Raw genomic sequence first — 13,744 nt, 5'->3', positions numbered from 1 at the left:
CTTTTCCATGTGATGGAAACTCAGGAAAGTCTCTAGGTGTGAGAAAGGAATCAATGAAGAGAAAGCAGAAATGGAGCAAATCTGTTACGTCTCCTGGTTGACCATTAACCTTTGCTAATAAAAAAGTAAAAACCCATCATCAAACTCTTTAATGACTAAGTCTAGTGTTTATCCAAGCAGTTCAAGCTCAAGGTCTACTGGAATAGGCAGCACAGGACAGGCTAATTATTCTTATGATAGAAAAAAATCTCCAGAAAAGGAAAGCAGCGGTCAAAATGCGGACAAGAATGGATGGCAGGGGCAAACTTAGAAATACCTTCACTAAAAGACAAAGAAGTTGCTAAGTATCATACTCAGAATGGTTCTACCATCCAAGAATGATTCAGCTCCATGCCATGGACTGACTTTGGGAAACCAGATGGATCTTCCATTCTAATTAGTCCAGGTAATTCTCTGGAGAGCAGGCTGGTTCTGGTACTGATTTCCTGAGAAGGTCAGATCTTCCTCAAGGTGGAGAGATGGCCTCTAGTCTGGGAGCTTTAGGGCCATAATGAGTTCACACTAAAATGGTTTCAGAACTGCTAGTGACTAGGCTTGCTCTTCTGGGATGTCCACCTCTGAGTAAAGTATATTTGGGATGACTACGGCTTGGATAGGAGTTCTCCAGGGTCTTCATTCAAAAGCCCACATAACTGATGGGTAACTAGGGGGTCAATGGGATAAGTTTATCAACAATTTACCTCCTCTTCAATGTGGGAGGTTCTGTAATCAGTCAAAAACATTTTGGGGCATTTCCTATGAAATAGGTGCAATGCTAGATGCTATGAGGGTGACACATCCATATAAGGCAGTATTTCTTTATTCTAAGGAAACTGAGTGCAACTCCAGGAGGAAAATATGTTCCTCCCAGCCTGGGGCAAATAAGCTTTGAAGCCAAAATCAGTCAAAAGGAGAAATAAAGTGGGAGAAACCCATTTATTGCTTATAAGCAGTCATCTACTTCTGCTTGCCCGTGTCTCTCACCACTCTGCTACAAAAAGACCCCCCAAATATCACTCCAATCCAGGTGTCCACTCACTCTCCACCTCCCTTGTAATCACCTATTGATATGGAGATGGACTACTACTCTCCACCCCTTGGAACATCTACTGATATGGAAATGCACTAAGGGCAGGTGAGAGATTCTGGAAATACTGCAATTTTACCCATACTGAAGTAAGATAGAGAAGTGAAAACCTAACAATACACATATTAATAGTAGTTCCATATAATACTGAAAGTGGGTGAAGATAGGATAAAGGCCCCTTTACTGATACCATTTCGTATCATTATCCCTACCTGAGCTTGTAATCTTTCCAATCTTCAAACCCAGAAATCCTACCACAACTGCTTAAGGACATTCCTAGTCTTCTCCAAGAACTCTTCCCCAATTCCAACTCTCCTCTACAAAGGCCCAAGGCACATTGTAGCTTTCTTGCAGCTTTTACCACATTTAGGCTCATGTTAATAATATTTGTGCAGGTATTGGCTTTGGCAGTCTGAGACAAAACACAGACTTCAACTCTAAATCTCTTGCCAGTAACATCAATGCATGTTCACTTTACATTGAGTTCCTAATTGATTGCTAAATGAACAGAATTTCCCAGCAATGGACAATGATTTTCATCTTGCATGCCAATTCCCTTTGATTAACGGTGGTTGCCTGGGGGATAGTTTGGGGGATTCTGAGGCCATCACAAAGCTTCCCTGGTAAAGACTGCTGCAATCAACTAGTGACGTCTGCCACAGGGCAGGATTGGGAGTGGTGGTGCAAATGCAGTATAATGTGGGAATATAAATTAGGGGTCATAAGAGCAGAATGAAAGGAGGCTATCTCTTATTGAGCAGTCAGAGAAGCCTATGTGATAAAAGTGAGTATTAGATCCACCTTCAAGGATGGTTAGGATAACAGTGGGTGAAGTACACGAGTTAAAAGCATCAGGGCAGAAAAGCATAACATCCTGGGAAAGAAACTATCAGACAAACTGAACTAGAATACAAGTTCAAACAGAAGGTTTATGAAGGAGAATGGGAGAAAGTTAAAGGACAAGATAAAGAAGAACCAGGATATAATGGATGGAAAAAGAGGGAGGGTAATAGGCTTTATTTAGCTACTGTACAGGAATGAAATCTATAAGAATGATTTGAACTATCAATTAGGTATATCAAATTTTGCTAGGAAGGAAGTAGTCAAACAGTCCTGGGTACAAATCCCAGCTCTAACTGTGACCTTGGCCACATGACAAGCCTTGTAAATCTCAGTCTTCTCATCTATAAAAATGTGTAAACTCCCTGCCTCACTGGGCTGAGTGAGGGTCAAATGAGAAATAAATTGTGCATAAAAGTGAGACTAAGCCTTCAATAAACATTAGCTATTAAGTTTGGCTTGGCTAATCACATAACTTTTCAAAGGAGAAAAATGTGTCTCCCTCATTGTCTCATAATTTGGGAGATCTTATATGAAACCTGTATAGTGGTTAGGTGGCTCAGAAAACAAATAAATATATGAAATACCCATAGAAATTGAGCAAAATCAGTTTATTTTCCAGTAATGGGAAGAGGCTTGGAGATCAGGCTTTCTGTGGTTAGTCATTTCTGGTGATGGGGCATTTTTTGGTTGACTTAATTCTTCACTGAATTATGAGTAACTAAGTAACTCTCAAGCAACAGGACAGTGGTAGAAAAATAATTTGATTATATAATCTGACTTAAGCTCTCTCTTCTAAGGGTTTCCTCTTAGTTGAGTAAGTAAATGCAGTTTTAACCACTTGGGAGCACTGAACCCAAATAGTTATTGCCTCAGGGCCGTTTATAAGAATAAACACCCAGTGTGGACCCTCTCTGAGGTCATTCCTGAGGGGAAGTTCCAGTACCAAAAGCTTTAATATGTAGACCTAGCAGAGTCACATGATGGTATCAGGACCCTTCCTGGACATGTGAAAATTTGTTGTGACAATAGTCTATGGACACAGTTAGGGACTTTGTGACCAAGAAGGGCCCTGGGAACAAAGACCTAAGCCTAAGCATGAAGGGGTTATTAGGTGGGTCTCATCCCAGTGATAGTTCTGGGTCTTGTGATGGAGAACGAGGCAGTGTCCTCCCAGTCCTGGCTGAGTGGGGACAACTGCTCAGAGTTCACACAACTGGAGCTGGGGAAGGAATGACCCAGGACACACAGCATGGAGTACCTGTGAGGTGGGACAAGGTCCATCCATTCCAGAAAGTGCAGGAGTATTTGCTGGAAAGGAAATATTCTACCTCTGCTAATGGAACAGGCAGTCTGCAGATATTTTTCAAACGTAGGGTAGTAACATTTTTGGCAATGAGTGAGTCACCAAAACACTTCCTTTCCATTAACAGAGGTGTTACTGTGGAGCATACTACAACAGAGGACTCTTTGTTGCAATTTGGGGCTGTTTTCTTAGCAAGTATAATGAATTAGCTCCTTCTAAATCTATCCACTGAGCTACACTATAGCTCCAAAGTGAATTATTGGCTTAATAACAACTGTCTCTAATATTGTCTTCTATGAGATGTATGTTTAACATTCAAAATATGACAGGCTATTGAAAACATGCTACTTTAACAGACAAGACTGCAAGGGAGTTTAAATGGGCCACCTGATGTCATCCAAAATGAGTTTGTTTCCTTTGAGAGTGTTCAAGTCCCTGCAGTATATGTTACCCCGGATCTGATCTCCAGTGACATGGACACTGGGGGGAGTTGAAGTTCCACAGGTGAACAGAGATTCCCTGGCACCAGGCCAGTGTGTCACTGACTCCCTAGAGGACAGTTATTCTCAGTCTCAGCTCTGTTAAATATGAGCACAATTTCTCACAAGTAATTAATCTGGAAAGCTTTCTCTCTCTACAAGCATGTGCTCACATGAGCATGTGCATGCTTTCCAATAGCTAATTCCTAATCGCATTTATTTACATCTTGTCTGACAAACCCAGGGTTTTTACCCATCTATACTACTAAATGAGCTCTATCACATCATGATTTGGCACACAGTAATATTCCCCATCATGTGTCTTCATTTGAAGTTTCCTTTACTTCTTATGTCTGCTGCTTAAAGTTTTGACAAATGGGTAACTTTGATTAGTAGTGTTTTTTTTGTACTAATAAAACAGTGTATCTCAAATTAAATACCAACTAACAAGATACTAAGTATCTCAATTATCCTCTCTTTTCTAAGTCTTAAATCTGAGTAGACAGACAGACACACACACACATACCCTTTTCCCTTGTCTGTACTTTAGCAATCCCAATTGATGGCATTAAGAATGTGTATACAACCCTGATATGCAAAGTCTAACACTGACAATAATTTTTTAAATATTCATTTTATAATTCTGAGTCTAGATAGCTTTGTGCGGGTTTTGGTTTGATAACCTTGATGTACATACCATGCATAGAACAATAAAAAATCAGACTATTTTCAGTGATACCCCAAATCTGGTGGGTTCTGATTTGGTTTCAAAAATGAAATAATCAGGGATAGACTTTCAAAGCCCAAAATTCCTCTCCTAATTGATCAATATGTGGAACTTGGGCCAAGCCAGCTAAAAGACTTCTTCTCTAAGATACTTCATTAAGCAGATACACAAGATACAGATATAGACACCAATACACACACACACACCAATACACACACACACACACACACACACATTGAAACAATATCAAGTTCATCAGACCTCATATTACTGACGTAATGGATAATCTAATGCTGACATGGAACATTACCCTGGTAATAAACCCATACACAATTTATGTTATTATACCCAAGTCACAGATGTAGAACAGTGGACTCAACATCAAAGTCAATTCATCCTCCCAAAGTGACCTTTAACCCTCACTTAGTTGCCTGCAGAAGAGCTCCTCTGGCTCCCAGCAATGAACTGAGGAATGACCATATGATCAGAGAGCTAAAGGATCTTAAAAGTAGAAGGGACCTCAGAAATCTAACAGGATCAACAAATATGCAGCACATGTGCCCCTATATTTCCTGATCCTCAGCCCTTGGCAGACACTAGTAATCAATTTTAGAACTTTTGTTTCCAATTCTTTCTTAACTAACATATTACACCAGACAGTCTACTACCTATAAACGGGAGTTGCCACATGAATGGAACCCTCTTTGCTCTTCCAGGTAATCTAAACTCCTTTTCTTTCTGATAAGAAACAAAGGCCTGGATAGTTTAAGTATCAGATAACCTTTCTTAACATAGCTTGTATGAGTCAATCTCATTACTGTAAAGTCTCATCCTATTTTCCAGTGCCTGCTAGGGGTTAAGAGGAGTGCTTTTACTCTCAAGGGGTCTATAAGCTACTTTTGAGAAAGAAAATATTAACATGCCTGGTATGTATATATGTAAACTGTGGAAGAAGAGATCTTCTGTAGGCACCTAAATGAGGGTTAAAGGTCACTATGGGAGGGTGAAGTGACTTTGATGTTGAGCCCATTGTTCTACATCTGTGACTTGGGTATATGTAAACTATGTTAACCTGTGTTACTGATGCAGATCAGAGGAAGGTGAAGTAGGCAGAGAAGAATTTATGGAAGAACTGGAGTTCAAGCTAAGCTTTGGACTCATATATTCATTCAACAAACAAATACAATGGCTTACTAATAATAAGCTGGGTCATAAATGGCTCAACAATTCAAAAACGTATTGAGCCTACCAGGCATTGTGACAGGTGCTGTGGGTACAGAGAGGGGTGACACAGAATTCTTTCCCTCAAGGGCTCAAGGGTAGGATGGGGAGGCAGAAAAATTCAAATATATTCTAACTCTAGAGTAATAAAAACCAAGTAGGGATTGATTATGTACAGTAGGCGAGTACAATAGTTCTCTTCCAAGCCAGTGTCCCTTCCAGGATTCCCTCTTCTGCTAAAGATTGCTGCCTCCTTCTCCCAAGGGCCAAATCAGGTTAACCTGCTGGACACCTTGCATAGCTGCCTTTTCCTTCCCACTCCTGCTGCTGCTGCCTAGCTGAGGCCACCATCTCTCCCTGCCCAGACCTTCAGAGAAATCCCCTTGGTGATCTGCCCATCTGCAAGATTGCCTCTTGGATCCATTTTCCACATCTGTTTGTCTTAATGATCTTCTCTAAGCACAGCTCTGCATCATTGCCCAACCTCATGCAGGGGCAGGGCATTCCACACCCTCCTGGATGTGGCCTCAACCTCCTTTTGTGTCTTTTTGTTTTTCCATGTCCCTCAGTAACATCCCCTGTTCCAGCCATGCCCGCCTCTCTGTGTGAAGGTAGGGAGGGCAGACTTCAAAGGTGGAAATGACAGAGCAGCCTCATGGTCAGAGACGTAAGGCTGGGTCTCAGTGCACAGTGGAGGCTGGCCTCGCTGACCAGGCTAGCAAACCCCACTGGAGCAGTATTCCTCAGTGGCACACTGCAATTCTTAGAGTCCTGGGGAGGCACATTTCTGCCCCTTCTCAGTCTCAGGGAAGAAGGGGGTGGCTATAGACCAGAGTGCATGCTATGGAATCCTTTTCTCCCATCCCAGCATGGCACACAGCCAGACTACCATGGTTCCCAGGAGGGTCAGCAAGGACCACAGTGACAGGGAGATGGGGAGTAAGATAAAGGAGGAGAGAAGCAGCCAGAGGATGGCAAGGGAAAGAACAGGAAGACCTGGTGTTGCTAGTTATTATCTGAGTGACCCTGAGCAAGTTCTCCACTGCTCTGTTTCCTCAACCACATAATGGCAAAATAATAACACTTTATGGTTGCAAAAAGCATTTCAAAAGCATTTCCTAATATTTCACTAGCCATGATGGAAATGAGATTGGAAAAGTAGTAAGTAAAATACACAGTAGGCTAATTCCACTAGCCTCCTAGCTGGTCTCCCCTTCCACCCTTGCCTCTGGCCTATGGTCAAAACGGTAGCCCAGGAGAGCTGATTAAAATACAACCAGACCACATCACTGCTCTTCTCCCCAAGCTGTCGGCACCCAGCCCCCTGCCTGCTTTATGGTCCTCTGGTACACTCTCACCATGTACACACTCCACTTTGTACTTCACCTATTTATTCAGTTTACTGTCTGCCTCTCTCTACTTGAATGTAAGTTCCACGAGGATGGGATTTTGATTGTTTTGTTCACTGCTGTGAACAGTCTCTGGCATACAAAAGGGCCCAATATGTATTTGTTGAATGAACAAATGATTTCTGTGTTGGTTACTTCAGGCATATGCCAAGGCTGAACCGACGGAGGCCCAGCAGTACCAGGCTTGGGACTTGCCAGAGCAAATGGGCTTCACTGATAGCGAAATACATTTTGAATATTGCTGTGCACAAGGCTCCATGCAAATGAGGTGCTAGGCTTGGACCAGCCTAAGCTACTGCTGGACCCTGTCCTCAGGGGCTTCACAGACATATAACAGAGCAAGGGAGCATATATCACAACTCAAATTAGCACAGCCACACAATACACTACAAGAGTTCCCGTGTAGGAGGTGGGAGGCTGGGGCAAGGGCATTAGTAAGAACATGAAGGGATTGTTCTCAATTTTAGATATTGCAATCTGAATCTCATAAATGATTGCTTCCTTAGTGCTCTGAGGAAAATTATTCAGAATGAATAAGCTTGCCAGTTCTGTCATGTTAATAACATCTATTTTCTTTCCCAAAAATCCTTAAGCTGGACATCAGAGTTTTCAAATGACTGAAAAAAAAGCACAACCAGTCTGGACAGAAAGATTAGGCTTTATGCTGTGAATAGAGTGAGGGTTCCACGACCACTTTACTGACATCATACATGATACAATCATTATTAGCTCAAGTGATCAGAATGCTCTGACACAGAATTCTCATACATGGTGATTCTGCTTGTGGACAGAATTCCCACTTGAAGCACAAAACTTCTTCCCTCGAAATTTCTGCCTGTTAAACTAATTGAAAAACAGGATATGGGGCACAAAACAAAATGATTAATCCTTGACATATCCTTTAAAAAAATTGATAATGCTCTGGAGGCTGGTATTTACTGAGATAGAACATGTCATCAAAACACTTGAATCAACTTGGACTCTAAATTATAGGCCAAGACAGTAAGCAGAACAGAGAAAGACCATGAAAAACCTTATTTCATAAGAAAATATTAATTTCTTCAGAATCAACTTATTCAGATTTACCTTAAAATAGCATTTATTAGAATGCCTATTACATGACAGCCACACAAGAGGGTATTTTCACATTATCTTAATCACCTCTAATAAAAAATGAGGTAATGACTAGTATCCCTATTTTCCAGATGAGGAAATTCAGGATCCCAGAATCTAAGTGGCAGAGCCTGGTTGTGACAGAATTCAAATCCAGGGCTCTTAACTCCAGGATCTGCACTCTCTCTACTACACTAGAGAAACAGGGAAAAAGCCCATAACAGTTGTAATGAAAGCAATGAAAATTGTTCCTAATGATATTTTAGTACATCATCTGGAAATCCTCTCATCTGGAAATCCCAGATATTCTTTCCAAGACCTAGTAGGGTTTCACAGAAATTAACAAAGATGGTCACTTAACTATTCAATCCCTTTATCTTTGAATAATAACTTGAGAAAATATTTAGCTCTTATGAACCCCTTGTCCATGAAAAGAATTCACTTTCTCACATAATAAAAATAACCTTTAACTGCATGACCCTTACATGCTCTGTTTTGAAAAATCAGAGGCTTTAAGGTGGCTCATAAAAACCTTTGACTCTCATTTTGATAATCAAAATATTTTAATGTGTTAGAGCTACTGAAGTATAGCAGGGACCAAGCATTTCAATGGCTGTAATCAGAAGATGATATGTTGTCAGGGTAGTTAACACATTTAGTTTTTCCTTCTTTAAGATCCACATGATAAAAGGTCCAGAAAGGAGGCTGCATGAGAGTGTTTGTGATTTTCTGTATCAATTAAGACCATTATAAAAATAAACTTACTATCATGACCAAGTGAGGGTTTATGGATAGATCCAGCATTTCTGTTATAAGCTGGCTGGAATTTCATTCCTGGTTAAACAAATGAGCCAGTGTAGACTGCCCAAAACATAGGTATGATTTCCACCCAGGCTCAGTGCTCTGAAGAAAAAGAAAAAGGCCCCTAAGAAGGGCCTGTGGACACATTGTGGTTGGTCTGGGCTTAACAATTCTCAGACCAGGAGCAGAAACACTTGCTCCTAGAGGAGCAAATGTCCAGGAAGACTTCACCTGGGCACTTAAAATTCCTATGTGCTAGGTTTTCCTTTCTGGAGAAAAGTATCTCAATCAAGCTCCTGGGGCTCATCCACATTGAAACTGGAGGAAAGTGCCTTTTTGACACCAAAGACCATACCTGCAAAATGGGTATGTAATCCTCCTTGATCCTGAAGATGTATTTATGCAACAGGTTCCAAAAGCCAGGAACAACTGCTCAAAATCCTTTCCAAACCAGCCTCCAGTGAATTGGTAGAGTCAACAATGGTGTGCAACACTTGATTAACAAGTGAGCATCTCTAGAGAACTCCATGGATGAAAAGGCAGGATTATTCCACTTCTACACGGAAGCAGGAGAGAAATGCCAGCCTATGGTTACCCTGAAACTGTCCTTATAAAGGGATTTAACAATTAATTCTGAGCTCCTATCACTAGGAAAATAAGTCAAGACCATCTCATCTATTTGACTGCAGGGAAATCACTTTCTTTGTGGCATCTGTTATTTATATGTAATGACGCAGGATAAACCTTCCTTAAAAACATCCTAAGCCACTTGGCCCTTATTGGTGGAACAGAGTTAAGCAGACTAAAACTGCTTCTCTGCTTCTCTTCTTCCCTCCCACAAATGGCCTCTGCTAAGACAATTCTGAGGTGTTATTTATTTACTAGAAACCTGAGTTCACTTTGCACAAGATTCTGGAGAAGCAGATCCGACCCTGAGGATCCCACTAATTTTCACAGACTTCTTTTGAGGGGAGGGAGCATTAAGATGAGGAACAGACAACAAATTCTGAGATTCAGAAACAGCAGCTGCTCTGTCACCCCTTTCCAGCAAACCCAGCTTCTGTCTCCAAAGGGAAGGTGGAAGGTAGGACTTCAAAGGAGTCTCATCCCTTGGATGACCCAACCTGTGCCAGCTCCTGGAGGAAAGGAGACAGACAGACATAGCTCCAAGCCAAAGCCGAGCATCCTGGAGCCCAAGTTGTAAAACAAACAAGCTGGCAAAAATTCAGTCTAAAAAGGAAGACTACACACCTCTGAGCAATGGCTCTGACATCCACCTAGTCCGGCGATCTGTCAGAATGAATCACTTAAATACACCCTTGTTTAAAAACAAGTAATTGACTTAAAAATTGTTTTCAGTAGAAAAACAATGTGAGGAGCAAGGAAGCTCAGAGAGGCTATTTCAGCTCTTTAGCAGGGTGGGAAAGGGTGAAATCTTGGGTTCTCTTAGCTGAATTCCCGCATGACCTCCTATGGGCCCAAGCTGCAAGTCCCTGCATCTGGCAGGAAACTGGCCCAGGGTGAAGGAGAACAACATCCCCACCCCACCTCCTCCCGGGGGGCCTGGCCATCCCGAGGCTGAGGTGTCTCTTCCAGACCAACCGAGAGCCACACTCATCTCTGTCCTGGCAGCGTGCTCCAGGGTAAAAAAGGGTGGAGGAGGTAAGATTTAAAAAATATTAAACCATGCTCGCTTCCAAACGGGTAGAACCCAGGGCTACTTGCTTCCCTTTCCCCTTCCCAAAACCCCTTTGACCATTCTGGGCAAAGCAGGGACCTGCCGCTCGTGGGGCACCCAAATGGGAGCCCCCGAGTAGCTTTGTTCTTCTCGCAGAAATCAACACCCTCCGGGAAAGCCCCGCGCGGGGTCCGAGGCCGAGGGGGCGCCGGGGGAGCCGGGCCCCGCGTTGCCCACCTCGCACCCGCCCGCCCTCCCGCAGCCTGGGCGCTGGAAGCTCGTGAGGGAGCGCGCGCCGCCCACCCGCCACGCTGCTCACCTAGCACCACTGCGGCCAGGGTGGCGAGCAGCAGCCAGTTATTCTTCAGAAAGCGCCTGCAGTCGCATCCCTTCCTCGCCGGCTTCCCCATGGCGGGAGCCGGGGTTCGGAGCCGCGGCGGCGGCAGCTATTTTGCGCGGGGGCCGGAGACCCGGGGGCGGCGGCGGCTCGGCAGCGCGTGGAGGCGGGATGCGGACGCGCCAGGCACAGGGTGCGTACTGGCTGCTGTAGCCGCTGCTGTCACTGCTGTCACCGCCGCCGCCGCTACCTGAGACCGTGCGCCGCGCCCGCCGCCCGTGCCAGCTCGGTGACTGTGAGTGGCGGGCGCGCCGGCTCCTCTTGCTGCCGCGGCGCTGTGCGGCGAGGGCCAACCAGAGAGGACAGAGGGAGGAGCGGCGACCCCGGGAGGCGGGCTGTGGCTGCGTGCGTGTGCGCCGGGGGTCCCGGGGCGGCGGGCGTGGAAGGGCGCCCGGCGATGCGGCTGCCGCTGAGCAGCTGCTTTGGGAACCCTGCGCCCGCCCCAGCCTTCAACCGTAGTCTCGCTTTTCTGTGTGTTTTTGGTCAGGTAGGTTTTCGGATTTAGGGTTTCCTGCTCTCCCTAATCCAAGACCCTGGCCCCTTTGTCTTGGACTTCACTCTGCACACCTGCGCCCCTCCCTGCTCTGCCACAGCAGCCATTCCCAGCGGGGCCCTGGAGAACGCGGGCCCCTTCGAGTTCTGTCTGTGTCCCCTTCGCTCCACCACGCAGCTTCGGGTTGGCCCGCAGTCCACAGAGCCCGCAAGCTTCTAGGAAGAGGGAAAGAAAGTGCTGAGGGGCAGAACAGAATTTTGTGAACTTTCACACGAGGCCTCTAATCCTCCCCACAGGCATTGACTCTCCTCTGAGTCTCAAGAGGTGAAGCCCCAACAGGATTGTCCGTGGGTGGACACAGGGGCCTAGAATGGGCCCCCTGAGAACTTCACTTCTGCTCTTTGTGACTGGCTCTGCGCCTCCCAGACGCCCCCAAACTGTGAGACTTGGCAGAGTAATTAGGACTGAGAACTCGACTAAGTTGTTCTAGAAGGTGGGAGGGCCAAATGCGTTGGAAAGGCAAACACGGGAGAGTTGGAGAAACTAGGTAAGTGGTGCCAAATACGCCATGTGAATTTTCTAATTCTCTCCCATTCTTCTATCCATTTTTTGCACCCTTGCTTACACAGACCGTTTCCTTCCCTTTACCACATCACCACCTCCACAACTCTGGGCTGTCTTCTCATCAGCTTTCCTGACATTAAGTGAGCCCTGTACCTTTCTGCTAGTGTAAAGTCTATGCTCTGATTGGAGAGGGTTGGGAATCTCCCCAGCTAGTTTTTCTGATGACTAAAACCCCACAATTATAGCTTCATTCTTTTGGCTTCAATTGCTATAGTATCCTTGAAGAGATTAAAAAAAAAAAATTAAGCTTTATGAACCATGTACACCTTAGTGTGAATGAGTTTATCAGCTCCTTTCCGGCAGATACATTTTGAGGGAAGGAAGGCTAGAGGGATGTCAAGGTCATTGTGTGTCTGAGGAAAATCTGAAGAAATATCAGAAGGGAAACTATCAGGAAAGAGGGGACCAAAATACTCACCCAGCAGTAAAAAAGCTGGAAATAGTGAGATGCCCAACTTAAAAGGATTGGTAACTATATTATGGAAATATCATGCAACAGTACATTATGCAGCCTATATAAAGGAAGTTTATAAAATTTCCACTAGCATGGAATAGCCCATGTTATAATATTATCAGTGAAAAAAGGAAGATTAAAATTGTGTTTACAATTTGATCACAACTGTGTAAAACTAACATATAAAACAAAACCATGTACTTAGAAAAAATCTAGAAGGAAATAGTACAACAAAATTTTAATAATGGTTCTGTTTGGGTAATAATATCATGTTTGAATCTTTTTTCTGTCTTCCTGTATTTTCTGAAGTGTTTGTCATAAGCATACCCATGCCCAATACAGTTGCCAAGAGAGCTATATTTAAGAAATAGGCCCTAAAGAAAGAAAAAAGTGGAAGAACCTTAGATGAATTTTGTGTATCACAACTATTAGAGGTCTAGTAAAACAAGTGCACCTGGGCTTGGCGGGTAAGATATTTGGGTTTAAATCCCAGCATCACACAGCTGGGTGACCTTAGGCAAATTACTTAATTTTCTTGTGTCTCAGTTTCTGTTAATGTCCTCAGTAAAATGGGGGCATTACTCATGGGGCTATTGTAAAAATTGAATACAATAATGGGTGTAAAAGAACAGTGCCTGGCACACCACAAGTGTCATCACTAGTTTTACTTGGACTCAACCTGGGCAGGCATCTTCTCTCTCTTGTTGCCTGCCTGTCATGAACACACCTGAAACGATTTCAGACCTATAAGAACCTTTGCGTATTGATCAACAGTAATTGTCCTTTTGAGTTGCGACAGACCTAAAATCTGTTGTCACACCTAAAGCCCATATAGTGCATACTCCTTTTATGCTTAACTTAAATTATGCAAGTTTAAAATAATGCAATGTAGTAGATGAATGAAGTCTAATTATATACTCTCATTTTGAAATACTTAAAATCTAATAAAAGTAAAGAATCTCACAAGTTCAAAATGGGTAGGCCAAGTGAATGAATTATGAACTGTTTATGCTATTGCCACATGGAAGTTCTACTTTATCTGGTAATGAAAAGTAAGCAATAAACGAACACTTATA

General features: G+C 43.5%; 1 protein-coding gene across 1 annotated transcript in view; it reads right to left on the bottom strand.

Annotated features, from left to right (window-relative positions):
• The window catches only part of SLC1A1 (solute carrier family 1 member 1), a 68,051-nt gene extending 56,707 nt beyond the window's left edge, over positions 1–11,344 (bottom strand). The window contains exon 1 of the mRNA XM_036928430.2: positions 11,020–11,344. Coding sequence (XP_036784325.1) covers positions 11,020–11,110 — 91 coding nt within the window. The 5' untranslated portion in view covers positions 11,111–11,344. The remainder of the gene's footprint in view (positions 1–11,019) is intronic.
• Positions 11,345–13,744: the final 2,400 nt, after the last annotated feature.

This window comes from Manis pentadactyla, chromosome 3 (genome assembly GCF_030020395.1).
Source record: "Manis pentadactyla isolate mManPen7 chromosome 3, mManPen7.hap1, whole genome shotgun sequence".
Lineage (NCBI taxonomy): Eukaryota > Metazoa > Chordata > Mammalia > Pholidota > Manidae > Manis > Manis pentadactyla.
The sequence above is the reverse complement of the archived record's forward strand: the minus strand, read 5'-3'. Positions and strand labels throughout refer to the sequence as shown.